Source organism: Chanos chanos, chromosome 10, assembly GCF_902362185.1.
Source record: "Chanos chanos chromosome 10, fChaCha1.1, whole genome shotgun sequence".
In the NCBI taxonomy this organism is placed as follows: domain Eukaryota; kingdom Metazoa; phylum Chordata; class Actinopteri; order Gonorynchiformes; family Chanidae; genus Chanos; species Chanos chanos.
Window position 1 is genome coordinate 9,079,529 of NC_044504.1, and position 27,849 is coordinate 9,107,377.

The 27,849-nt window shown below is 40.5% G+C and overlaps 3 protein-coding genes across 3 annotated transcripts; 2 read left to right on the top strand and 1 right to left on the bottom strand.

Moving 5' to 3' along the window:
- Nucleotides 1-495: 495 nt before the first annotated feature.
- On the top strand, nucleotides 496-6,206 carry LOC115822757 (thioredoxin domain-containing protein 3 homolog). The gene is made up of 16 exons (XM_030786676.1): nucleotides 496-528; nucleotides 610-667; nucleotides 922-1,025; nucleotides 1,196-1,267; nucleotides 1,471-1,587; nucleotides 1,713-1,791; nucleotides 1,874-1,956; nucleotides 2,049-2,141; nucleotides 2,375-2,529; nucleotides 2,926-3,125; nucleotides 3,351-3,495; nucleotides 3,711-3,818; nucleotides 3,948-4,099; nucleotides 4,405-4,549; nucleotides 5,364-5,626; nucleotides 6,094-6,206. The coding sequence occupies exons 1-16, from the start codon at nucleotides 496-498 to the stop codon at nucleotides 6,204-6,206; spliced, it is 1,920 nt and encodes a 639-aa protein (XP_030642536.1).
- Nucleotides 6,207-7,667: 1,461 nt separating this feature from the next.
- On the bottom strand, nucleotides 7,668-15,117 carry LOC115822758 (SWI/SNF related, matrix associated, actin dependent regulator of chromatin, subfamily a-like 1). Its single transcript, XM_030786677.1, has 17 exons — nucleotides 14,851-15,117; nucleotides 14,418-14,754; nucleotides 14,210-14,260; nucleotides 13,817-14,077; nucleotides 13,609-13,659; nucleotides 13,322-13,505; nucleotides 12,923-13,073; nucleotides 11,906-12,067; nucleotides 11,497-11,562; nucleotides 11,074-11,214; nucleotides 10,093-10,311; nucleotides 9,659-9,729; nucleotides 9,324-9,426; nucleotides 8,630-8,812; nucleotides 8,219-8,319; nucleotides 7,975-8,071; nucleotides 7,668-7,862 (listed from the first exon to the last, which is right to left on the bottom strand). The coding sequence occupies exons 1-17, from the start codon at nucleotides 15,115-15,117 to the stop codon at nucleotides 7,668-7,670; spliced, it is 2,640 nt and encodes an 879-aa protein (XP_030642537.1).
- Nucleotides 15,118-17,253: 2,136 nt separating this feature from the next.
- On the top strand, nucleotides 17,254-25,276 carry marchf4b (membrane associated ring-CH-type finger 4b). The gene is made up of 4 exons (XM_030787162.1): nucleotides 17,254-17,673; nucleotides 22,262-22,417; nucleotides 22,680-22,872; nucleotides 24,846-25,276. The coding sequence occupies exons 1-4, from the start codon at nucleotides 17,254-17,256 to the stop codon at nucleotides 25,274-25,276; spliced, it is 1,200 nt and encodes a 399-aa protein (XP_030643022.1).
- Nucleotides 25,277-27,849: the final 2,573 nt, after the last annotated feature.

Here is a 27,849-nt window from a genome sequence, read left to right on the forward strand (position 1 = left end):
ATCAGATCTGTCTGATCTAATGACTCCTTGCCAATGTCAAGCCCCTACATAATACCATGTGCGATAATATCTAAAACTGATTATACCCCCTTTGACTGCATCAGTTCTGTTGAGGAGTGTGCTGCATATGCTTTCATGGAAGACATCTATCAAATTCAATTTTACTTGCAATTTGTCACTTGCAATAATTCCCACCGTCCCTATAATTACCGGGTCCAGTGCACTTCATTGGAGACTCACACTCCTGCCACAATAGCCACTCAAATCACGTGTTACACGAATGCTAAGCAACGAGAACGCCAAACAAGCGCAACGCTTTCTACAACTATGCTGTAATGTAAAACTTTCAGCTCAAACGGTGCATAGTGCAGCTTACATTACTTAGTAGCATTCAAAGCACAAAAAGCTTAATTTTCTGTTGTCCAGCTTGCTTTAGAAATTGATCAGGCCTATTCAGTCTATGATCTCTGATCGCCGTTTTACCATAGAGTGTGGATGGCTGGGAAGAAGAAGGACGTCAGTCTGCAGGTTCGTTCATCGCTCGTGTGATTAGGATGGAATCTAACAGGTGCGCGTTCTGTCTTAAATGCCTTGGGTTTATGATTGCAGGTGTCCGTCACCAATGAGGAGCAATGGACAGAGGTGCTTGCTACAAAAGGGTTAACTGGTGAGAATATTTAAAAAGTATCTATCTATCTATCTATCTATCTATCTGTGTATCGTAGTAGTAGTAGTAGTAGTAGTTGTTGTTGTTGCTGTAGTGGTATGATAAAATAACTGATTTGTATCAGTTCTTTAATTCGCTTTAAAAATGTGGAAAACGTGGGTGTCTGGGGATCACTTAAAAGGGTAACAATGTTTCGATGCGTTTACTAAATTTTAACGATAATGAACTGTGTATACCTCCCGTTCGTCTTATAGTTGTGGATGTGTACCAGCAGTGGTGTGGGCCCTGTCGCGCAGTCATCAGTCTCTTCAGGAAAATAAAAAATGAATTGGGAGATGACCTATTACATTTCGCCACAGTAGGAACTTCTCAAATTTAAAGCATTTGAAGCTATCAGTAAAGTAAATCAGTGATCACTTTCATTGAATGTTGGTTTAGTTAAATCGTGCACTTTATGCTTGGCATGCCATTGATGCCTTGTTTTGTTTGTTTGGTTGGTTGGTTTTGTTTTGTTTTTTTAATTTTCAGGCAGAAGCTGATAGTATTGATGCTTTCGAGAAGTATAGAGGGAAGTGTGAGCCTACATTTCTGTTTTATGCGGTGAGAGTTATCCAAGCAAAACATCTGACATATGAATGAGTCTCAGGAATTTGTAGAAAAATTCGAAAAACACATAGCAGTTTAAATAAAAGTTTAACTTAATCAGTCTACAACCTTGTCAATGCTCTTTATTAAAATCATAGAATCTCCCATATCATTGTAGAGCAAAGTGGAGTCAGTTAGAGGAGATGCCTGTATTGTAGGGTGGGGAGTTGGTAGCTGTGTTGAGAGGAGCTAATGCTCCCCTGCTGCAGAAGATGGTGGTGGAGGAGCTCGCCAAAGAGAAACAAGTGTTGGAGCAGGGAGTGGAACGCAGAGTGGTGCGATACATCAACCCTTATAAAAAAAATAATAATAATAACATCATCATCATCAGCTATACAAATGTTCATTTGAATGAGTTACCTTTGAGTCATACTGGGTTTTTTATACACTGGGTTCACAGGTAAAAGATGAAGGGTTGGTTGACGATGAAGAGGAAGAGGCAGACACTGAAAATCATCTAAATGATGACGACGTGCTTGGTACTTTAATGTATTTTACATTGGTTTACTTTAGCGCACCACATACACCAGCACTCAGACTGGTTTTATTTTCCTCTTGCAGTTCCAGCCAACAAGTCTTATACTGTGGCGATCATTAAACCAGATGTTGTTGCCCACGGCAAAGCAAATGAAATTATAATGAAGGTAAAAGCACAAATTAGCAGCATGCAAAAATAAAATATGAATAAAAGATGAAAGTAATAGTGGTGTAATGTACCATAAATATATCTTTTCAGATTCAAGAGGCTGGATTTGAAGTTTTGGCCCATGAAGAGCGAACTCTAACTGAGTCAGAAGCAAGGGAATTCTACCAGCACAAAGCCAGAGAGGTATGACAAAAAACACCACACAACGGGATCACGCTTCATAGTCTTTATGCTGTTTCACTGCATAAGTCTAAGAATAGAGTTGCTGACATGGCGTATGTTTAGGTTTCTTGCTTACAAAGCAGTAGGCCTAATTTAGATTAGTGCATTATAGAGACTGGAAGTAAGCAGAACAGAGTTGATCCCTTTTGAGTACGCGAGTACCATTCCATGTCCCAAGTCGACCCCCTGCCTAGGATTACTTTGAGGAGCTGGTCCAGTTCATGTCCGGTGGTCCCTCCCATGTTCTGGTCATTTCGAAGACTGAGGGCTCTGGGGACGTCATTCCAGCATGGCGGGAGTTCATAGGTCCCGCAGATATCGAACAGGCCAAGAGCGACAGACCAGAGAGGTACGTGCCAGAAAACTCGAACTCCTAAATAATATGCAGCTCAGCTCATGAAATGCTTTGGTTTCAATGTGAAACTGATTTTAAATCTTTTAGGCCATGTCATCAGAAAATGAATTGCAGTTCAATATTGTTTCACACAGTGCGTGGACACATCTCTTGTCTTCCGTCTATCGCGTTATATTTTTTTTTCCTGTTGCGATTCAGAACAAGACTTAAGAGTTCGGAGGTGTTGCTTTATAAAGTGCGCCCCATATTGTCAAACCAGATTTTGGCATGAGCTGATAGAACACGCATCCTGTGTACGTCCTAGCTTTTCCCTTCCCTCTTTGCCCTTGCTGAGCGCCAGCAGTGAAACCATCTGTTCCTGCCACCTCCCTCTCCTCTCTCGTTCCCCAGTCTGCGGGCGCAGTACGGCACGGCGACGCTCTTCAATGCCCTGCACGGCAGTGACGACTCTGACCAGGCCAGCAGGGAGCTAGCCTTCTTCTTCCCTAACTTCAGAATGGCTTCGGACGCAGAGCCGAGCGAAACGGAAGAGGAGCCTGCGGAGAGGACGCTGGCTCTCATCCGGCCGGACGTTGCCAGAGAAAATAAAGGCGTGTGCCAATTTTTCATTTCTTTAACGCAAGCCTAGTCCAGATTGAGAAACTCGAATCCCTACATCAGTGGTCAAAAATGTTCTTAAATTCGGGATGAGGTTCGGTGGGTCGCCGTCATCGGAGCCTGAATTTTATCAAGTGACTTCAAAATGTAAAAAAAACATGAACATAGCAGTTATTAAAAATAAATGATGAAAAATAAATGTTTCTTTGCATCCGTAGATGAGATCCTTTCCAGAATTCATGCTGCTGGGTTCACAGTAGCCATGCAGAGGGAAGTGATGCTTTCGGAGGAGCAAGTCAGGCAGTTCTACAGTCCGCATCAGGATGAAGACTACTTCCCCGCTCTACTTAAAAACATGACCAGGTGATCATTAACAGCAGACAAATAACCATAAAAAAAAAAAAAATCCAAGAGGTCCAGTCTCACCGCTTAAAAATCTGAAACGTGACTTTATGTCATGGATAAAACACAGGCCATGTTACGTTGTTGGTTTTTCACATGTTAACATTTCTAAAAAGCACTGCTTAAGATTTTAAAAGCTCTATGCCATGACCCTTGTTTTACACGTGTTTCGATAGTGGGCCCGTCCTCGCCCTTGCCCTGGTCAGGAGAGGAGCTGTGCAGCATTGGAAGAGAATGCTTGGACCCAAAGACATCAGTCAAGCCAGAGAGGAGGATCCTGAGTGGTGAGCAGAAAATCAGCCTAGGTCGCAAATTATTCCATGGCCAAATAGTCTATAGCAAACAATAAACAACACTACCAATCCCCAAAACCTTTATTCTAAGCAGTGTGTGTCTTTGCTCTTCTGTAACAGCTTACGGGCCCAGTTTGTTGTGGAGAACGAACCCATTAATCAGCTCCATGGTAGTGGGAGCTGTGATGAAGCAGAGCAGGAGATTGACTTTTTCTTTCCTCAAGAGCAGACCCTGGCCGTCATTAAGCCTGATGCTATGGAGGGCCATAAAGGTACTGCGCTTATCCTGGAACGACCGGAATATTCATATCCAACATGAAAGAGTCACGCTTCCCCCCCCCCCCCCCCCCACAGTAAATGATCTACAACTATAAGCCTCAGAGCACTCAATCTCCCGGGCTCAGTCTTAATCTGTTAGATTTAAGATTATATTCATATTAGAATTCACACCGCTCTGTTTAAAACAGTCCATTTTTTACTCTGTGGACGGGATAAGAAGTCAAGGTTTATAATACATTTTTGAGTCGGTGTTGAAAACTGCAAAGATACTAGAAATAAAGATGTGTCCACCCTACAGAGGAGATCCTGGGAGAGATCAGTAAAGGAGGGTTCACCATATCTCATCTGAAAGAGACCGTCCTGACCAGAGAGATGGCCGAGGAGTTCTACAGGGAACACAGGGAGAAGCCGTTTTTTAGTCAGCTGGTGGACTTCATGTGTCGGTGAGTATCTTCAGAAACACCTATGGTACCAGTACCCACACCATTGTTTATCCGAATACCAAGAAATGGGGAGCAAATACTTTTTTTGCTTCAACATCATAACTTTTTTAACCATGAGTACAACAATATTATCACATTAATAAGTCATCCATTTGAATATGCTGTTGCATTTTGGATTTATTTACTGCAAGTCTTTATATATCATATCTCCTATATTGAACGTGGTTATGTAAGCAGGTAGGCACTCAGGACTTGGGTTGGGGCGTTGTCTGAAATTTCATACCGTTATCTTCATGCTAAACCATTTTAACTTCATAACTCGTTTGAATTTCTCTGAGGGCAGTTTTATGACTGTCTGCAGCGACAAAAAGATTTCTGCCCATATCGTCTCAGGACACCCACGGATCTGTAATGGAATCCTGAGAGGCAACAATAGAAGTCACCGGAATGAGCCCTTTGACTTCAGATGAAATGAATGCAGCAGTTTAAACTATAAAGAGAGAGAGAGAGAGAGAGAGAGAGAGCTCCTCTCACTAATAATATTCCGACTTAACGTATCTTTCCAAATTAATAATGACATGCTAATGATGATTATGTAATCATTATGGCAAGAATAGAACAGGAGTCATCGGCTTGTTATGTATCACAGGCAGCAAAGCAACTTAGATAAATATGTCAAGACAGATTTGATTATATCCAGATAAACAGTTATCACCCCCTGGTAGAGATTTTTCATATCTTAAAAATGCTTATGGTTCCTATGGGTTCACCGTGTGGCGAGAACCACTGAACCTTTTTTTGCTCTTCTCCTCAGTGGTCCATGTCTGATGTTAGTCCTTACCAAAGAGAATGCGGTGGAGGAGTGGAGGGCTATGATGGGTCCCACTGACCCTGAAAAGGCCAGAGAAACAGCCCCACAGTCTTTACGGGCTCGCTTTGCGAAAGACGTCCTGGAGAACACGGTGCACGGCTCCTCCGACCAGCAGCATGCGGCAGAAAAAATACACTTTATCTTCGGCGACATCTCTGCAGACAGCGATGTTCTGAATGAGGCGGACGTGGTGTCTCCTCCGCTAGGTAATTACAGCCAAATATCAGCTGTCTACGCTGTAACTCTTTATAATGTGAACAAAATGCTGCCATGACTCTTCTGGTGTTTCACCACTATTTGTACAAGCATTCTCAGTGGAACTAGGTCAGGACTGTAAGAAATATCCTGCTTTACATTGCTCAGACAAAGCTGTCAAACAATCTCAGTTCAGCTGCAAGAGCAAGTCAAGCGGAGAGTATTTATGTCTACTATTTATGAAGGGTTCACGAAGGGTTCTTCTCAACAAATTTTCAATTTTTTTTTTATCTCCTGACATGATATTTATTTTAACAGCAGCCCAGTCACTCTGAATTTATCTGTAGCCGTTTATTCTTCAGGTCTTGTAGGCCAACCTTTGAACACATCACATTTAAGAGAATCGTGCTACGTATGTGCAGAATGTTAGATGTGCTGGTTAATTGGTAAATTTAGAATGTTACTCTGCCCCCTTCAGAGGAGCAAGACAGCTTTGCAGAGCTTAAGCAACTTGAGGCATCAAGATCACCTTCCTCTGCTGAACTGAGGCATCTAACAGAGGCAAGCAGTGCAGGTGAGAAGAGCAGATGAAAGGCAGTAATAATGTCTCTACAATAGCCTTTCAAGAATTTATTAATTTGATGGAGAGCATTTTTGCTCCTGGTCTCCACTCTGTTTTGTAGAGACATCAAGAGAAAACATTTGCCGTAAAAAGTGCTCTGTTGGCATAATACATGTAGACTTAGAATAACATGCAACATTTCAGCAGTGAATCTCATTGAAAAAAAAAAAAGTTCTGTTGGACATTTTCCCTTGTAGAACCAGGTACTGCTCTGGGTTTAGAAGATAAGCATGTTTCAGAGAGCAAGCCCATGTCCCCTGAGGAGACTGTGTCCAATTCAAAGCAGGGGGGAAAAGATGACACAATGGCTTCTATTAGTCATGACATGACAGGTTAGCCTTTCGACTGTTAAGCTAATTTATTTAATGAACCTTTTTTAATGTAATTGAACTTTGATATAATTGACCCAGGTATGTTCTAAAAGCCTCCTTCTGAGTAGACAACACGTCTCTATGTAAGCAGTGTGATGTACAGTCCATTCAAAGGCAGGACATTACAGTAGACATCAGTTTAACAGTACCCCCCCCCCCCCGTTTCTCTCTCTCGATACTTTGCCAGATTGCCCTGAGTGATTGTGCATTGAGTCCAAAAACAGCAACCCTGGAAGCAGCAGAAAAGAAGTATTTGTCTGTGTTGATCATCAGTCCCGTCGGTCTGTAAAAGGATATGTGCCTTCTTTTTTCTGATCGTTATTTGTAAAAGTTATATATAATCTGTTATGTCTATTCGTTTCTGTCACAGACTCAATAACCCAGAACTACATAAAACAAAGACTAATGTTCACTGTGAATTAGACTGATTCATGTTGACTAGGTCACTGGGAACAAACAAATTCCAAGAAACCATTATTTCCAATAAACTGTCTCATGTGAACTTTTCTAAGTTGTCTGGGACAAAAGCATCTGCAACATGAATTAAGGTAAATTGCCCTTAAATGTTTTTTAACTTTCAGTAAAGACACAACCTTGCTCAGGGGAGCAAGCTGTCTACAGAAGAAAGATCTTGCTGGCAAAACTATTGTTTCTCAGCTTGAGTCCTGAGAACCCAGTAGACAGCACATTTTAGTTAATGCCAAATATTAGCATACCTCATTCATGAAGCCATGAGCTTAAACCAAACCAAAATTGGTGCAGAGAATGATTAAATCATTCTTGTGGGACAACCTTAGTATCTTGGGATGACTACAACACACTCATCGGCATGGGGGGAAAAAATCCACAGAGCATCACTGATCTTAGTATTTATTATCTTTGATCTCCCACATATATGTACAGTACAGACTCCAAAAACAATGCATGTAGACTTAAAACAAGTAAAACATTTCCTCTTCTCCCATGATTCTCAAAAATGAACCGATAAGCAAACTTTAATATGAACACTTCAGTACAAACATTTATGTAAAAAAAAATAAAATAAATAAATCGCGTTATCTATCTGCCTATGTTTTGGTCGAGGCGTCTTTTTTTGTTTGGGCTCTCTGAGGAGGGATCTTCTCCATGGACAGAGGAGCTTCCTTGTTCAGTGTTCTCCCAATCATTCACCGCCTCCAGTAAAGCAGTTTCATCCAGATCCTCCTCTGAGAATGATCTCTGGAACATCTCAGTGATGGTCTTTTGCTTAGGGTCCTGTCAATCAAAAACAACTGCCATCATTTACAATGACATATTTGACGTTTAAAAAAACTTCACCGCCTGGAATGAAAAGGGCTGCTACACTGCAAATCAAGACCATACCAACCTTGCTATGGAAGCTGGCAGACTCTGCGTTTTCTGATAAATTGGATTCAGACAAGCCAACTTGTTCTAGAACATTCATCTTCTCCTGGATCATGGGCCTGTAGAGAGCAAAAACATTCAGCAAAGACAAACAAAAAAAAAAAAACAGAGAGAAAAGGTGTGATTCAGATGGAGGCAACAGTAATAAACAAAACTAAAATCATGTATGCTGTGTTTTAAGCAACTAGCTACAGAGAATTTTTTACCAGAGGTAGTCATCAGCAGTCCCTTTGGCTACAAGGTAGTGGATATCCACATTACTGGTCTGTCCAATGCGATGGACTCGGTCTTCGGCCTGAATCAAAACCTGCACCGGAACATTCTATGAGCTCATGCACAAGATCTTTGTTTTAATGTATAAATAATATATGCATCTCATTAAAATCAGTAGAGGTTTGGAATGAATCGGCTCAAAGGTTTTACCAATGAAGCAACAAACACGAAATGCTTCCAACGCATTCCAAATTTCTGCTCAAACGTTTGTTTGGGTGTGCTCACGTAGAGATTTGACAGATGGTGGAGTGTATGAAGCAACTTTCTTCAAACTGAAGCAACAAGAAGTGTGAAGTTGCGAGTGGGAATACCTCAGATACCCTTGCGTTAAGGAGAGGGCTTACCCCTGGATTCCAGAAGAGCTCAGCAAAGACCACGAGATCGGCAGAGTGAAGCGTGAGGCCCATGTTAGCAGCGGTAATGGAGAGCACAGCCACACAACTCTTCTGAGAGAACTGGAACTTGTCACAAAGCGCCTGCCTCTCCGCAGACGGCGTGGATCCGTCGATGCGGATAAAACTGATTCCCTATGGACAACAGATTGAAGGTTGAGGGGTAAGAAAAAAAAGCAATGTCTCCTTGGGGAAAAATCTAGAAGATTTTGCCAAAGTTTTAAATAAATCTAAATCAGCTGCTGCCTCTACACTGGCTGATTTAAAGATTCCAGAGATCTCATACGTTTACACTGGCTGATTTAAAGATTCCAGAGATCTCATACGTTTACACTGGCTGATTTAAAGATTCCAGAGATCTCATACGTTTACACTGGCTGATTTAAAGATTCCAGAGATCTCATACGTTTACACTGGCTGATTTAAAGATTCTAGAGATCTCATACGTTTACACTGGCTGATTTAAAGATTCTAGAGATCTCATACGTTTACACTGGCTGATTTAAAGATTCTAGAGATCTCATACATTTACACTGGCTGATTTAAAGATTCCAGAGATCTCATACGTTTACATTGGCTGATTTAAAGATTCCAGAGATCTCATACATTTACATTGGTTGATTTAAAGATTGCAGAGATCTCATACTTTTTCACCAAGCTCTTTAGTTATAGTATCCAGAACTTGTTTGTGATGGGCGAACACCAGAAACTTCTCTCGTCCACACTCCAGCATGTCCATTATATACTCCCTTTAGACAAGAGAAATGCGAAATAAGAATTATTTTTTTGTGTCTCCACGGATGGACTCTGTCGTGCAGCCACAAAGCATTCTTGCAGACATTTGGATGTGATTTAAATGAAGGATTTGTACTAAGCCATGGCATATTCTCTCTTGGATTTAAAGATTTCTCACCTGTTCACTTCAACTGTTTTTAAGAGTATATTCATAAGAACTCTAAAACAGTGAAGTGGTAAACTTACATAATCGCACGGGTCTTTGCTTCCGCTGTGTGGTTGTAAAAAACTAGAAGGGCCTCCTTTTCTTGCATTTTCTACAGAAACAAACACCAAAATACAATGTTGGAGGACATTTTGCACAACAAACCTACATAAATTCTGATTCTTTCAAAAAACTGCATGAATTATGCAAATGTAATTAGAGGAAATGCCAAAAAAAAAAAAAAAAAAAAAAAAACCCTGATTAAAATGGCAATTTAGTGCATTTTCTAAAATCAAACCAACAGATGCGTTTGAGGGATCATTTCCGTCTGAGTATAAAATTTCACACTTGCAATCCCTCCATCTGACATGCCACAGCAACACCGCTCTTACCGACTCCGTCTCCTTCACCTCTCTCTCTCTCTCTCTCGCTCTCATATCGCCACCCTAATTCTCCTGTGTGTGTTTACACTCACGCTGTGACGGCCCTTGGCAAGCTCTTTGGCTGCGGCAGAGAGTGCAGCCTTTGTGCGGGAGTTGATGCCATCTGTGGTCACAGTGACAACCTTGCGCTGCTTGGCAGGGAGCTGGGACAGAACCTCAGACTTAAGGCGTCGTAGCATTAGCGATTCCTCCAGCAGCAGTTTCAGTTCCCCCAAGTTTGACGAGCCTGAGTAATCCCACCCCCAGTGAAGCTAAACACACACACACACACACACACACACAGACGGACACAGACGGACACAGAGACAGACACTGATTAACAAAGCACTGCATGTGGTATGTACAGAAGATCTCCTTTCACCCAGAGATGGCATTTAAATTCACAGATATAAATACAGCTAAGGGTTAATGCAATGAATGAATCTGCAAATTGGGTGCAAATGTGATTTTCACGTAGATATTGGCTTATGCAAAAATACAAATTGCAGAATCTGTCCAATCCTTGAACACCTCAAAAACAAACATGTTCCTATGTGGTTAACAAACTCAAACAAAATGAGAAACTGGTGCTACTTCTGAATTCTTATAATTTCCCTTCAGTAAAGCAAACAGTCATTGTATGTTAACTACTAAATTAACATTTGGCCAACACCACCCCCCCCCCCCCCAACAAAACCACATTATGAACCCAAGTATGAGTTTATCGTACTGTTACACCCTTAAAGCACACGTGCGTACATGAATCTGTCCACCTATCTCTCTATCACGACTGAATAACATTATTCATCCACATATCCCTATCTCTATCTATATTTAATGAAGACCACATGGATAAATATCAGCAGCCTATTTGATGATAAGGTCTACACCACCCAACATTTACATTTTGACCAGTGACTCAACAGGCACAGCACAGGATATGACATGCGATGACAAGGGGGGTTTCTGTTAACTGGGAGGAAAAAGAAGGAGGGGGGGGGGGGGCAATCTACGGTCCATTTGGTTCCACTTGCCTGTTTGGCATCACAGTAACGCATCCCAAACTCGTGGAAGCGTGGGAACAATGTGGGTTGAACAGCCAGGATTTGGGTGTAGAGTTCAGCCGGGCGAGACATGGCAGGGGTCCCCGACAGCAGGATCACTCTCTTCGCTGCCTGATGTGTTTTTACACGTTAGAGACAAGAAAGCGTCTCACCATAACAGGAAAGAAGAGAACAACACAGCTGCACCTGCTTTTAAAGATCTTCTTACACAACACAGCTCTCCCAAAACACTTTCAGACTGAACAGACAGAGATGGTAACGTTTAATTCACTGTAGGCCTCTGTCAAACAGTTGGGGAAAATAAAACTACAGTTAGCTTTTTTAAACGAGGCAGATACACAGCAGATAAAACGCATCTATGTTGTGAGAATACGACAAGAGCTTTAAACAAACCTTTAGCAACGGAAGAGCAGCTTTACAGCGGGCTGTTTTTGAGTTTTTCAGAAAGTGTGACTCATCCTGAAAGTTAAAAAAATCAAAATGAAAAGAGCAAAGGACAAACATGGGTTGGCATGTGTTCATCCATCTCACAAGCTCTACGTTTTCTTTAGAAACAGCACAGACACGATAATAATCCTGTAATCTCTCAGGCAGCTATCACAGTAGAATCACATCTGAATGTTCACTCAATACGGTTTATTCTAAAGCTTATCGCTTACATTTATCACCATTACGTGAATGTTTAAAGTTATTAGCTGACCTGTGATACCAACCAACAGGGGGGGAAATAAAAAAAAGACAGCTTTTGTTTCAAACCTGCCTAGTTCTTAGAGAAAAATAATAATGCAGAGATGCCACTCACCATGATAAGTACATTGAAGGGGTTGACTAGCTGCTGTTTGTCTATTTTATTGAGCAGGTCGTAGCTGATCACGTTAATGAGGCCAGCACGGAGGCTGTCTTTCCCTTTCACCACTACGTTGATCCTGTCAGGTTCCACAGAGGGCAGCCAGCGCCTAAAAGCCTGATGGACAGATGGGGGTGAAGAAAGAATTGCGGGTATGACAACACAGTAACGTTTCACACAGGCAGGAAAGACATATCGAACACACTAAAAGTGAATAAGGAACTTCCATTTTTTTCAATGTCATATACAGCAACAAAAACAAATATTCTGTCACAAGATTAAGCTTTGGTCAGTCTTCTGATGCTCCAAAAGCTTCATTTCTCTATGATTTTAGGTTTAATAGATATGTTTGTGACTTAAACTTGCAATGCTTTAAATTGTTCATCTAATAAGGGAAAATGATTGGATACTTATTTACCTTCTCAAGATTAGAGGCTTGTAACAGATTACGTGCTTTGTATCACATGTCTCATATCATTTTTGTAGAAATTTGTGTAGTGTGTAAGTGAGAGATAAAAACAAAAGTGGTTTGTTGGAAAACCAATGAACATATATAAAGTGAATCATCAAAATGCATAAAAATTCAGGACATTTTGAATGCACAATTTGGTTATGAATAATGCAACGCTCATTAAAATGCTTTTTACGCAAATTCAACATAAATCACATATTACGCCACAAACTTCCACTCAATTTTTCTACAGTCATTACAAATAAAGCAAAATACCAGCAGCATCACTAATGAGCAGCATTTGAAAGGCAAACACTGTCAACCCATTGCTTAACGGCTTAAAAAAAGAAGGTTTTTCCTCTCAAGCGCCACTCAAAGCCTCTGTTTCAGAGAGATTAATAGGTACTCTTTCACATTCTTCAGATGACTCATCAAACAGTCAAGAGGTAATATATAATAAGCTGTTTTTCCATGACTTGTGGAAGATATAAACTTTATGAATATAAAAGCGTAAAGCGCACCTCTGCCCATGTGAAGCGTACGGATGAAGGTGCCACTACCAATAAAGGCCACTCTTTTCTGTAATATGCAGCTATGCAGATGGCTTGTACCGTCTTCCCCAGGCCCATGTCATCAGCGAGGAGTAGTCTGCCATCTCTGGACACTGCAAAGCTGCAGATACGACAGAGTCCCTCAACAGGTTCTTAATTATTACACTCCATTAGTTAGCCCTTAGTACGGGATATATTGGAGAGGTTCCACCACACAATTATCAAAAAGACTCCTCAAAAGAGTATGTTGGACTAGACAGAGCGGTAAAACCTTTTACGTCCCATCATTTGAAGGAGAAATGCGTACACACACATTTCTTAGATATTGTACAAAATCCTAAAGATACGGCAAAAGACTGAGGCACCTACTTTACCCCATCCCTCTGAAAAGGCATGAGACTTCTGGTCAGTGTGGAGTCTATGCTGGAGAGATCAGCTTCTGGGATCTCTGGTGCTTTAGACTGACTCTTCTCAAACTGACTGGAGAAAGCCTGGATCACAGCACGCGGTAACGGTTCCACCTCCACGGACGGGATCGCGTTAAGAGCCTCCACTGGTCGGGGTCCACAAACATTGTGAATGAGATTCAAGGGAAGGGCACAGGTCCCGTATACAAAATAAGTCCAACACACAAACCACAAGTCCTAAATACTCACTGAGCTTTTTGTAATCTTCTAGCAAGAAATTCCACTTCCTTGTCTTCATTTCTAAAACAAACAAAATGCCAGACTTACATTTTGATTGACTGCCAAAAGATTATTGATCATTATATTAAAAACTAGGGTGACAACTGCTTTTTTTTCCAATGCATTTTAAGCTAAACGACAGACTTTGAAGGAAACATCAGAACACACACACACACACCGTAATTTTTAGAGGGCATTTGTTTAAAAATGCCGATGATATCCACGTGGTACACAATGTCAACCTCAAAACGTGAGCGGGAGATTAGCGTGCATCGACCCTGTACGCTGGCCCCTGGTTTCTGCCAGCCTTGACACATCCTCATTAAAGCACCCAAGGCCGCAGCATCTCGGGAGCGACTCGTAGCCATGGCAACGTCCAATCCCTCCATGCCATCCAGAGGCTTTAGAGACACAGACGGGATGTTTGCGGCTTCTTCCACTATGTCAGACAACACGAATAGAACATCAGCGTGCTGTTGCATTATAAACTAGCATTCGAGCACAACAAAGATGTGAATACAAGAACTAGAACCCCATGCAGTCATGCTAGTGTAGTTATTTGAAGGCTTACTCAATTGCTGGTAGTCCACTAGGCTGAAGTTCCACATCTTGGTGGCTGGATCTAACAACAAAGACAGTAAATGGTGGATGCATCATTAAGGGGCAACCACTCATCAAAGACGACCTGTCAGAAATCCATTCTCTCAATGCACTGAGCATATATCTGTACAGCGTCAGTGCTGTAACATCAAACTCTTGTGATGTTTATTTCAGCTTACCATAATTTCTGGAGGGAATCCCTTTAAAAACAGCAATGAGCTCTGCGTGGTAGCTTACTTCCACTCTGAAGCGATCAGACGTGTGCGATACACACCTTCCTCTCACAGATACAGAGGTCGTTTTCACAGACTTGCAAGCATCCGACGCTACGGACGACTTTTTATCTGAAGTCTGAACAGGACTTTTGACAACCTGTCCATAAAAATGATCAGTTTTGAAAGCTGGCTTTGTGGTGGAGTCTGGCTTTGATGCAGGAGGTTTAAAACTGGAGGCCTTATCAATCTCTGTGCATTGAAGAGACGCCTTAGATACAGGAAGGGGGTCGATAAGTTTTATCTGTGGGAGAAAAGAAAAAATAAATCAATTTCGTGCTAAATGACTACCTTGTGTGAGTGCTGAAATAAATTAATCATTCTCTTTTTTCCCCCGCACCTGTCTCGTATTATTTGCAGCCATATTATGTCCAGGCTCTTCCGGTGTTTTGGTACAGGACTGGCTGTATCTTGAGGGTCCAGCGGTGGTATGCGAAAAGCTGCGGTTCGTAGCTGTGACATGCTGGGTAGTAGGTGGTTTGTTTTGAACTGGTATAGGATCGTGTTGCCGACTTGTCTGAGCGAGTCTCTCGGCTCTCCTTGCCAATGCTCGCTGTCTGTTCTCTTCAATTTTACGCTGCTGCTCTGCCGTTAAATTGCTTGACATCACTGCTGAAATGCTACTTTACAGAGAAGAGTACAAGAACCATCCATCACCCTAAAATTCCACTAAGTTGTAGCTGACGTCAGATCGTTAACACGGAAAAACACTAAGGCTGCAGATTACAGAAAAATCATGTGTATTGGTGTGACGTGAAACTATTAAATAAATTAGACTGTCTGAAATGATCCGCTTTGTAGTTTATCGCTATAGCGCCACAGCCAGCCAACTCAGCAAGCTAGCTAGCAATTTTGCTAAACAACGTGCAGAAGAAAAACATCACAGGGATACGGCTTGAATCCATGCACAAACTACACAGCTGCCTAAAGTAAATTAAGAAGCTGTTGAAAACAAACGATGTATTTCAATTACAAAAAACGACAGCTGTTACAGATGGTCTCGCAAGTTCATAAAAACACTTTCAACTTTTAGCTTCGAGTACCGCGGGTCGTAAAAGGAAATGATGTCAAAACAAAATAAGACCGCTAGACACTGACACTATCCAATGGTAATTGTGTGTTCGCGTTTCAACAGCCAATCGCTAAAATGTTGCTCATTCTGGGCGTGGTGTAGTCATGTGAAGCAAAATGACGTGTCAAATAATGTGAATTGAATATCCTTTCGATAAATTTCTTTAATATTGCAAACTGAGAAAGACGAGACTATATCTGGTAACCTTACATTTTCTGTTGCATAATCAAAGCAATATTAATACTGACCCTTTTCAAAAGCAGTTAAAGACATGGCAGACTTACCACGCAGTTTTTCTAAGTCAAGGATGATGAGTCTGTATATGACAGTGTTCAGTTGAGTTAAATCGGTTTAATTAATTATGATGCAGAAAACCGGACGGGCTCCGGTGGGAGGGAGGAAAATAAGACCAACGAATTAGACATAGAACTCACTCAAGTACTCATTACAATATAAACGACCTCATCAGTTCTTTACTGAAGCATTTACTACAATTCAGGTTTTTGCCAGCTTTCTATTAGTGATGGTCGGAGCGGTATGTGGTAGCCATGGCTTGTAAGAGAAGTATATATTGTTTATAAATTCAGTGTTATCTGCCAATTCAGTTTTGCCAATGTACTTTGCTCGTCCCCTTTGCATCACTCTCGATTTTGTGACGTGCTGTGCTTGGGAGCTGTCCCGGGAATCGTGGTGCTGAAGCTGCAGTACCAGGCAGCCCCAAACGGTTGGTAACAAGATCCACTATCAACACTCAGAGAAGGACAGCTCGCAGTGTATTTAGACTGATACACGCGTGCTGTCTCAGCAATTCCATGGTCGGATTCTGTCGCTCTAATACAATGATTTGGAAGCGCACAGCAACTCGTGATCCCTGAGAATGAACTGGGGGTTTTCATTTGAGTCTCGTTCGTTGTCTCCCGATGAAAACAAATTTGACGAGCGTGAATATGCGACATGGTTTAAAGATGTATTCATTTAGAATAAATTATTTTATTTTCTTCGAAAGAAATGGTCAAAGGAAATAATGAAAACTGCTGTTCCATCCCAGTCTTCAATGAGACATTTTTAAGATCCCTTATGGTACGCTTGGAATCTAGCCTACATAACTTCTTTCGATTATACAATGTGTGCTTTCGGCGTGTTTGCTAAAAGAAGACGAATTGTTCGTGTTGGATGTAAAGTGACGGTTAAATGAGAAGACACTTAACTATTCAATGTAATCGGAGTTGAGCTGCGTCTCAAGGTAGGCTGCTGAGAGATTCGTTTTCGAATAAGATCCCATCCGAGGAGACCATGGCTTCAGACACCTGTTTACATGCATGCAATTTATCACCATTTAACATAAAAAATGATCGATCATCTCACGAGAGGTATGCTAAGAAAACCCTGGGTGTACCGGCTTAGAACCGTGGTATGAATATTTTAACATTATGGAGCAATATTCACTTTAAAAGAATCCATCGCTACACCTCATCGAATGGAATTCGCTGCAGCCAGTAAGTTTGTGTTTGTATAATTGACTTGGAGCATGTAATATTCTCCTTTGAGGAAAGACTGGCACACAACTTTTCCTCACATTGATATATTATCCCGTTAATTTTTTCTTTTAAAAATTGTGGGTCATCGGTGTCAGTACATGGTGCTCGGATTTTTTTTCTCACTGCGATACTGATGCTGCGCTGCCAAGGCATGTTGAAAAGCCGGTGTTACGTTTTGTTCAGTGACCTGAAGGTTTTCCTGCTCAGGCCACAGTCACCAGCACCAACGACGGCGCTCAATCTCATGAGCGGGCAATCAACAGAGCGCTGTGCGGTTACTTCGTACGTCAACTCCGATAATAGCAACGCTGCGCGAGCACATCGACTGGAGCATTGGAATGCCCTGTCGACAGAGGGGGCTGTGGGAACAGAGGCACAGCGAGAGGGGGCACTTTGGTCAGGAACGGCAGCAGAACTATCTGAGGCTTTAAACTGCCGTTTCTCATCTGATGAGTTCTCCAAAGATAAGCGCGACGAGAGGTTCTCTTTCCTTAGTTGCACTGATGGCATCAGGACCCCTGTGTGCAGGATATGTTTTCAAGGACCAGAGCAGGTATGGAAACATTTTATTTGAAGTTCAAAAATCGTACTCATAGGCAGACTAAAAACCTCTATGTTTGGAGCTGGGCGTGGTCAACCTTGCGCATAATCTTTAGCTGGTTATGTTCGATTGCCATTGAAAGATCACTTCATCGTGAGTGCCAGGTTTCAAGCGAATGTGTTCAAAGGTATGACAGCAACTTTGCTCTTGCAGAGAAAAATGCACATTATGAGATCTGACAGGATAACTGAATGACCCGTTTTGAGCAGAGATACTCGTCAGCACATGATTAATTAGGTTGGACAATCTTCCTAGAGTTTTACATAACAGTTTTGTCATAGTGTAATTTCAGGAGCCTAAATTCATAGTGACAAAATGACTTCATAAACTTTCCTGCCCTGTCCTCAGCATCTGTCACGAATAACACAAACCATATCAAGGTGGTCACAAAGATATATTTAATCAAACTCTCTGGGAATTTTATTCAAATTTATTAAAAAATTACATTGATCAGATGTATCTCTGTTACCTTATGAGGTTCCTGTATTACTTAAACCAGCACAGAACAAACACCTAAAATGCTTTCCCACCACAAAATGATTAATGGATCTGACAGGATGTCATCGTACCATTTGTTAAAACAAAGATTTTGAGAACAGGACACTGGCACTCTTTAGAAGAAACACTGTTTAGTCTGCTCCTCACTTCAATGTGTCACTCGTCAGATAGAAATCCTAATTCTTTTGACGATATATCTCATCTCCTGTCTTCTTTGAAATGTTTGTCACATAATACATAAACACTAAGACCCTTGATTCTAACAAACACAACAAGAGTGAAATATGCGAAAATTCTCCTAAGCATTAATTAGGCCTGTTTTGTCAGAGTATCGTTTACACAAAGACAACATAGGTCTGCACAAGTCCATGGTGATTTGGTTGTCTGAATGCAGGCTTTAATTACAGATAGTATCTACTATAAAGACAACTTTTACGTTCAAATGGATTTTGCATAGTAGTAATATCTACAATGATGTGTGATTAGATATATTTGTGTGTTGTGACTGCACAGTTTAGCGTATTAGAGTCTAACAGAATATCCAGAGTCCATCTATTTAACACACACACACACTCATGCACACACACACACACACACACACACACACACACACACACACACAGAGACACACATCAAATGTTATGGAGAGACATAAACATTAGAACAACTGTGGACTTTTCATTGTTCATGCTGATGCTGATGTCTGGCTGAAAAGCTCTTGCTTTAAAACAGTGAAGGAGACTGCTTTATCCACTCCTCATCTGACTGACAATCTGTGGTAGTGAGGATATTCTCTCTTTTAAGAGATCGGTCTCGTATATTATTTATGTCCACCCCAGTCTTTCTCACCACACCACTACAAAGTTGACTACTATGTTTCTGTTTGTCCACATACAGAAGAAGTAGGTCATTATTGTACTACAAGCTGTTGCTCAGGACTGAGTGAAAGCCTCTGAGATGTTGAACAACTTGTATAAAAGCATTCTTTTCTATTCTTTCCTTTTTTAAAAAAGATATGACTTATTGTAAGTGCAGATACTAAACTATCACATTTGTCATCACAAATGTCCAAGAACACACACACACACACACATACACATGCGTGCGCACACTGTGAACTTGTATGCATCTTACTATTATCAAAACCAGCAGTCAGACATAAACAACCAGCAGCCTGAGGCCTGAGAGTGTGTCCATTAAAAAACAGGGTAAGGTTTTGGTTGTCTCAGAGATGCCCTCCATGCTCAGATCACAGGAGCGTTGCATAAAGTGAAGTAAATAACAAAGAGCTCACCACAGAGAGTCTTTGTGCTCTACCATGCTAACATGCAACGATATATATTTTGTAAGGGAGATAAAAACCAGTAGGGGAGAAGCAGAGTCAATCTTTGTATTCACTAACCTAGTTAACTCTAATCCACAGCTGGTGTTTGACACATACATTCATTTTATGTGATGCATCTGCACCAGAGCGCTCATAACAGCAGTAGACCATGTGCACCACTGCCAGATTCCATTCTGATCTCACTACAGAGGACACAGTACCCTGTGTCCTTCAACTGAACCAATAATGGAAAAATCTATTTCTATCATCATTGTTCACAGCTGTTCTGGCCTCTTGTCAGTCTTTTTTTATTATGAAACACCTTTTTTTAGAACAAGAGCCTGGTTTTTATTCACATTTTCACACTCTCCTTTCTGATTGGATTTGGGGGTTGTGTCATATGCTAATCGGTGTGGTTGTTAGGGTGACATTGTTTTGCTTGAGAGACAGTGATTCACAGTCTATTAAAGGACAGTGTATCAGCAGGTGAAAAGCTGGAAGGAGTAAAGTGGAGTCAATATGAGAATGAATCTGAAATCTCCAGTTTTTTTTTTATTAGTAGTATTATTTTTCAAATTCAATGTCAATGAAGTCAGATCCGTGGCTCTGTCAGGATTTGACCTCAGGCAGTCAAAACAAAATTCACTCAATTTTCTCCATTCTAATGTCAGACTTTCAGCTGACTTTCCCGCTTCAGATGGGGGGTCATGTGTAAAAAGGGGAAAAGGCACCCAACTGTGCTCTGTAAATAAAACAATACTTATTTAAAATGTGTAAAGATAGTTATTTATCTCATTACTTTGTCTTAATCTGTCTTTATATTGCCACGGAGCTCAATTTTATTTAATACCCTATACGCACCTGAATTTAAACGAAGCTAGCTGTCTGCAGAAAAAGCAGACTCGAGATTTTCAATAAACTTCCTTGCGGCATCTCTTGACGCACTCTTTTTTTAGGGGTCTTTGTGAAAATCTATCAAGTAATCATCTTTCCGTTTGTTTTCAAGACAAGCTAACGCCTCTGCGGAGACAACAAAAACGCACTTCCCAGGTGAAAAATGAAGATGCGCCTACAAAGACATGATCCGACTCCCTAAAACTTCTTTAGTCTTCACCGCCGTATTCGCAGGATCAAAACCATTTGTCAGGGGCATGTCAGGGTGCCAGTGAGTGAATGTTGTGGGAGCCAATCACCAGTGAGTGAATGCTGTGGGAGCCAATCACCAGTTATGCGATTTGTCACCGTTCCTGCTCATTCTCCATCCTCATTACAAAAGGGATGGGTTAGGCATTGTTTTTTTGGCTGCTTTCCCTTCTCCCTGCGCGCCACAGTCCCATTGGACAGTTCAGCTCTCCACACAGAGTCCTGCCAACTCACTCCCACCAAGTCCATCTGTAAATTGGCTTGTCTTTTTTCTTCATTTCCACCCTACACTGTGACTGAGGTGCTGCTCCTTCTGCCCAAAAGGCTTCGTCTGAAAGCGTCATTACAATTTACATATTGAAAAATAAATTTCTCTGTAAACACAACTCGGGAATACTAAACGCTCAGAATATTTGGTTGGAAAAAAAAAAAATACAGGGTTTGGTTTGACACGCATTTTCAGCATTCGCGGAGCAAAGTTGTATGTTTTTTTTTTTCTTTTCTTTTTTTCATTGTGTTGGTGAGACAGATGCTATGGCAGAAGATGATAAGAAAATCGAAACGAAACAGTATTTGTTTGTGTGTTTCGCACCTAATGCAGCAAGACGGCATGCAGTATTTATGTAGCTCAGTGTGATAATGGCACTGTCAGGGATGGCCATTCAAACTGTGCAACACCTGTTCCACTGACTGTCAGTTTGGGCCTCTCTGTCAGAGCACTAAAAAGATTTTTTAGACTACTCCTCATTTACATAACAGTGGCTTTTCCATTCTACTGAATAAGAGCTCAACCTGCCATGATCACAAAATTGTTTGTAGATTTCCATGTAATTACAAAGCCATTGTTCCTATGGTAACTGATTTAATTGGTAATCAGGAAGCAGAGAATGCATTAGGGACAAGTATCAACAAACCTGATTCATGGTAATCAAAGTCCCTTAAAGGTGTTTGGGAATGCGAGGCACAATTACCTGTGTTTCAAACAAAAGTGTGTTGTGTGTGTGTGTGTATGTATGTGTGAGTGTATGTTTATGGCTGCACATTGGGTCTTGATTTTAATTTTTTTTGCAGAGCAATTATTGAGGTCAATTTAATTTTTTCAGAGTATTTGCATCAAAATGAGCCTCTGTATTGCCAAACTGGATCCCACTCAGATACTCACCTATTAATACATTTCCAAAGGGCTGTTATGAGTACCAACAAAGTAATTAGAGTATGCTATCATTATGTAGTTCAATATGCATTCTGGAGTGATTATCCAATAAGCTTAGGATACACTATACACAAGAAAGTCTTCCTCATACAAAAACAGTCCTGTGCCTCTCATTTCAGAAAGACAGAATTATTTGATCATTTTTTAAATAAGAATTCCTTTCGATCAATTTTTAAGGGCTCTAATTGTGGTAGTACTCTTTCAGGAACATGCAAAAAAAAAAAAAAGAAAAAAAAAAAAGTTCATTTGAGGCAAAGCTCATTTTCATCTGAATGTGAAATGAATGTAGTAGTATAATGAGCTTCCTCTGTAGATATGAAACCATTGTCCTTTGATAGAGTTCTCTTCTCTCCTCCATGCAGGGAGAGTTACTGAGCCCCTGTCGCTGCAGTGGGTCAGTGCGCAGTACCCACCAACACTGCCTCATTAAGTGGATCAGTGAGAGAGGTTCCTGGACGTGTGAGCTGTGCTACTATAAGTATCAGGTCATTGCCATTAGCACTAAGAACCCTCTGCAGGTATGTCTTATCACTTACACACACACCTCACTGAGTGTGTGGAACAGAGAGTACATTTGAAGCTACAGACTGATAAAGTACTTAAAACACATAGTGTAAAAATACTAGTTTCACATGTAAAGTAAGCAGAGACACAAGTACAATTAAAATAGATTTACAGTCCTGTTGAATGGGTTTCATTAAAAATGTTTGAAATCATATAAAGATGGGTATTTTTTTCTGATGAAAACCCCTGGGCTATATTTAATCTGCTCCTTTGCAGTGGCAGGCTATTTCCCTGACAGTAATAGAGAAGGTGCAGATTGCGGCTGCCATCCTTGGCTCCTTGTTTCTGATTGCAAGCATCTCTTGGTTGGTGTGGTCGTCTTTAAGCCCTTCTGCCAAATGGCAAAGGCAGGACTTGCTTTTCCAGATCTGTTATGGCATGTATGGCTTCATGGATATTGTCTGTATCGGTGAGTATGAACAGTATCCTGTTTTACCCAAGATTAGTTTTAATCAAATCTCTGAAGGTGTACATTTTGTCCTGCATGTGTTTTTCACTTCTATAATGATTCAAACGTTAAAGGTCAGTGTGAAATATAATGGGTAGAATGACATAAGTTGATCAGACGTACAGTATGTAATGGGCATGTAAGCCACAGAACGTAGAAGTATCTGGAGGAATATTCCAGATCTATGCAGGACCAGTCTAATTATCCCTCAAAGATTGTCAGAAAGCTTTCAATGACTTCACAGGTGTCACCAATCAGGGCTTTTTCATGAAATGCACATAATAAATGGTTTAGTAACAGAATAACAGCCATTTGATGCTCTGTCTGATTTGAAAAGGCTTCAACGTAGTTGCAAAACTTAGGGTAGAAACTCATAAAATAATAGTAATAAAGGCACCAATAAAACTAATTGGTATAAGGGCTTCAAGGCCTACATGGAGATTGACTAGACTCACTTGAATGATTCTAGGCTATCATTGTAAATTAGATATGTGCTATGAGGGTCCCAGCACTCTTGAAGTATTCTGCTCATCCGTTTCCGCCCCTGAAGTGCACAGAATACCAAACATGTAGGGAGAGATTAGAGTATTGATAATTAACTCAGAGTCCCTACCATCAGTGCACTTAAAAGAGAAAAAAGATTCTGTTTGACTTGAAAAAGCACAGTGTTTTTTAATCATACTTTATTTTGCAGGTTGTCTGTTTTCTCTGGTTTTGGTAAAACAAAAAAAAAAAAAGGAGGGACGTTTCATGTGGAGTTATTTAAAACTGCAGTATAAATAAACCAGACATTCAAAGAAATCAGCTTTGTAGTTTTCTTAAATCTCTTCATTTTCATGTTTCCCCCCCCCCCCCAATCTGGCCAGTTCAAGTTCTCTTTCTAAGATTTTAATCAGAGAGTCTTAAACTATTAGCCAAATTTCCATATTAGTTTTTATTGAGGCTGGATTAAGGAACATGATTAAAAAAGAGGTAATTTATAAGAGTGACATTTATAGCGATTAAGTGTACCTGAATTTCTCAGAGTATCCTTCAGACTGAAGTTTCACAGCCAGGGACTGAGAGATGTAAATGTGAAATATGAAGGTAATTGAGAGACAGACTCTACTGAAGAGAGGCTAACAGTAAAGTCATTAACTTCTCACTTAGAAAAGATTAGCTTGTGACCTTGTCAATCAGCATTAGACAGAAGAACAACTGAAATTCCATGATCAGCATGAATTAAGGTGTTGAGAAGGAGAAAGATAAAAAGACAACAAAGGATGGGATTTCTGTCACAATAACTGAAAACAGGATACTTTTATTATGTTCAAGTCTAAAAGTGTAATCAGGTTAACCTAACTTCATTTGATTTCATCCAGAAACCAGAGTAGAAGCAAAAGATCAACAATTACTTTAGTCGTTTGCTATGCTTCTAGTTTTGCATTTTTCCATAATCTGACATGCTCTCTTCCAGCGACTGATCACCTTTGCCTTGTACTTTACTACTGACATACAGAAATGGTTAGGTTTGGCATTAGAATCCTATGAATGATCATTATAGATTCAGCCATAACACTGCTGTTTTTACAGTCTTAGTAATTAGTGCTTTACAGGTTATTGCAGTCATAGTAATTAGTATTTTACAGCTAATTATTATAAGTTATTCAGCACTCTAAAATAACAAGCTACATTATTATTATTTTTATTATTATTATTATTATTATTATTATTCACAGATTTGGCTGTGTTTGCACTTTGCGGGTATGAAGGACAAATCTCACAAACAAATCTCACCAGACAAAAACAAATAGACTACATTACACACAAAAAACTGCATTCTTGGTTAATCACCCCCTACACAGCACCATTTCATGTGATAAATTTTACACTCACCATTAAAATGTGATCAGAAATACAATCACATATCACATTGTTTGTTTTTATATTCTCAGCTCTAATTGTCCACGAGGGTCCTTCCGTGTTCCGCATATTTAATCGGTGGCAGGCTGTCAATCAACAGTGGAAAGTATTGAACTATGACAAGACGAAAGACGGCGAGGACCTCAATAATGGTGAGGGGCAATGGACCACGTCTCTCCTTAACGAGAGAGAACAGACTGGTGAAGGTATGTCCACCTCCAGCTCCTCCCTCCAGCTTGCTGTTGCCGCAGCGTCGCCGACGGCAGCGACAGCCACCAACACGAACGCAACAGTTACAGGACAATCCGTGCAGGACTCTTCAACTGGCAACGGTACAGCTGTGCCCGACCAACACTGTGCATACAACATCCTTCACCTGCTCAGCCATTTACGGCAGCAAGAGCCCCGCAGTCAAGCCGGGAGTCACCCCCGAGAGTTAGTCATGAGAATTACCACAGTCTGACGCTGTCCGCAAGCTTTATTCTCTGTGCGTTTTTCGTGGGCTAAAAGGTGGGAAAAAGTCAGAGGAACTGGAGTGGCTTTTCGCCCCAACACTTTGGAGCAAGGGCAGTGCATCTCTTCAGCATGTTCCCACACGGATTGACAAGCAATGAATGGGAGGATAAGTCTTGTAAAGTAACTTCTCTCTTCAAGCGACTTCTCTCTTCAAGTGACAGTTTTCTTACAGGCTTACAGACACTGGGTTGTTTTTTTTTCAGTGTGTGTAATTTTTTTTTTCATTGCGTGTCAGTTATTAACGACGAATATTATCTTTGAGGGATAGAGAGAGATTAATGAACATTTGTACAAGTACTGTCATCCTCAGCCTGACACTGAGACAGCACTGAGGTAACACACTGTTTGAGGAGAAAGGAAAGAGCAGTAGAAAAGAAAAAGCAGCTAGAAATCTGCCCTGATTAGATGTGCTTTCCTTTAAACTGTGAATCATCTCAGCTCCCACTGTGCCTCTGAAGATTCCAGCCGAGAGTCAATACCAGTCTGGTTACTGGTACTCCAAGACAGAGGTGATTTCATTCCAATGTTTTGTTTTTAAGGGTAAAAAAAAAAGCACAAATGTCCCCCTTTTCAAATGCATGTCTTTAAATATTCTCTTGTCACTGTGAACATAAGGTCAACAATTAAACAGAATCAACATATTACTTTTAAAAAGCTGAAATTTGTTAAGTTAACATGTTTAAAATCTTGTTTCTGTGAGTGTATCCCATAGGGGAATAGCTTTTTGGTTGCAGTATAATTGATCTATTAACACTTCACAGTACATCGTTTGAAAACCATCAATACTATAATATGGCTTTTCAAAAAAAAAAAAAAAACTTCATATGACTGGTTCTTCATGCCTGTGTCTCATTTTATGTGGATATAACTGCTAATTTGTTATACATGTCTTGGCTCTAAATGTAAGTTACTAATAAAAAATGCAGAAAATGCAGGAGGGGAGAGGGTCTGTCAGTTACTGTGCTGTGAGATGACACGTTTAAATGTTACCGCTGTGTAGTTTCTTGAGGGGAACAAGTCTAAAATATTTGGTTATGAATCGTGCTGAAGGAGCTTGGCGTCTTCGAAATGAACGAATGGTATTTACGCTTTCTGGTCTGTGAGTGCCTTTTTTTTTTTTTTCCCCCAGAGACAATTCTGAAAGGACACAAGGCGCTGTGTGTTTGACCATTGAATTATTCAATCCGTTACTGATCAATATCCATGGGCTAAAGGTGAAGCAACAGCTTGCCTGGAAGAAGAGGTTGTTCAGAGTTCACCCATGAATTAATCTGCCTCGCCTCTTCACACTCTCTTGAAGTCATTGACTCTCTGCTGCAAATACGTTTTGAGATAGCTTAGCTGTGAGGTAGGTGGAGAGTGAACATATGAAAGAAATACATATGAAAGTTTAATCTCTCTTTGGGAAGTGCAGCTGTCAGAAAACACCTTTTTTTTTTTTCTTCAAACCATTCAAGTTCTGAATATTCTTGCTCTTGAGAAATCAGTGTTTGCGTCCAAGGAACAACATCATCCTATTGCACTGGGAAATGCGGCTGAATTTCCATCCCTGATATTTCACTGCCGTATCTTTGATGGGTCTGAAAGTGTCTGCACGAAAATCACAGATAACATCACAAAAACAATGCAACATATGTTATAGGATGTTAGACTATTTCAACAGGATCTGGCATAAATAATACTACCAGTCTGATATCAAATAACTGCAATTCAGAGAGGTTAAGTGTACGGTCTTGTTCTCTGACACTCGTTAAAATTCGGAGCCGTGATGGTAACAAGGTCAATATTAATGGGCAACCATTAACTTGTCATCCTTTAAGATGCTTTAAAATCCTGGCACTACAGAATATGATTCTTTCATTCATTCATAATTCAAGTAAACTATCATATACCTGCTATTTTTGGCTGTAGAAACTCTGCTGGATTGAGAATCAAATTTCTGAAACATCTATGCATAATTCACTTTTGACATTCTTAGATCTGAAATACACTGTGATAAAAAAAAAAAAATCCGTCCTCTCTTGCGTTAGTCTTTTGATTTTCAGTAAATGGAAGAGGAAAAGGCAAAATCATAGGCTCCTACCCTGTTCCTTTTTGAAGTTAGAAATGCCCGTCATTATGGGTTGTTACAAACCTAGACTCCGACATCGACACAATATGACAGACATGAACAGGGGAAAAAATATATGATATAGAGCCCCTAAAATGGTCTAGCTCTATGCTGGACTACTTACATCTCATACTTTGAGTTGACAGAAACAGGAGAGCTGCTGATTTTAGCTTTTTAACAAGTTAACATTATGATCGCTGGAAGGAGTTTAAGAGATGACAAGAAGACATACATACTCTAAAAAACCTATTACAGCCTGACACATTCGGTATCTTTAAGAAGTTGTTTTAATGGTACGACAGTTATAGCAATTATCTTAAGGGGAGAGGAAGATTTTGTTTCTGTGTTTAATTTAGATGTGCCTGTGTTCCTCTTTTGACATTAATACTGAATATTTTTCCTGCGAAGCA

Coding starts and splice junctions, on each gene's coding strand:
- LOC115822757 (XM_030786676.1), top strand. CDS start 496: ATGGCTGGGAAGAAGAAGGACGTCAGTCTGCAG. Junction 4,100..4,404: donor TGCTATGGAGGGCCATAAAG/GTACTGCGCTTA, acceptor TCCACCCTACAG/AGGAGATCCTGGGAGAGATC. Junction 4,550..5,363: donor CTGGTGGACTTCATGTGTCG/GTGAGTATCTTC, acceptor TCTTCTCCTCAG/TGGTCCATGTCTGATGTTAG.
- LOC115822758 (XM_030786677.1), bottom strand. CDS start 15,117: ATGTCAAGCAATTTAACGGCAGAGCAGCAGCGTAAAATTGAAGAGAAC. Junction 11,563..11,905: donor CCTTCAATGTACTTATCATG/GTGAGTGGCATC, acceptor TTTAACTTTCAG/GATGAGTCACACTTTCTGAA. Junction 8,320..8,629: donor AGCTCTTCTGGAATCCAGGG/GTAAGCCCTCTC, acceptor GTTCCGGTGCAG/GTTTTGATTCAGGCCGAAGA.
- marchf4b (XM_030787162.1), top strand. CDS start 17,254: ATGCTGCGCTGCCAAGGCATGTTGAAAAGCCGGTGTTACGTTTTGTTC. Junction 17,674..22,261: donor GTTTTCAAGGACCAGAGCAG/GTATGGAAACAT, acceptor TCCTCCATGCAG/GGAGAGTTACTGAGCCCCTG. Junction 22,418..22,679: donor GCACTAAGAACCCTCTGCAG/GTATGTCTTATC, acceptor GCTCCTTTGCAG/TGGCAGGCTATTTCCCTGAC.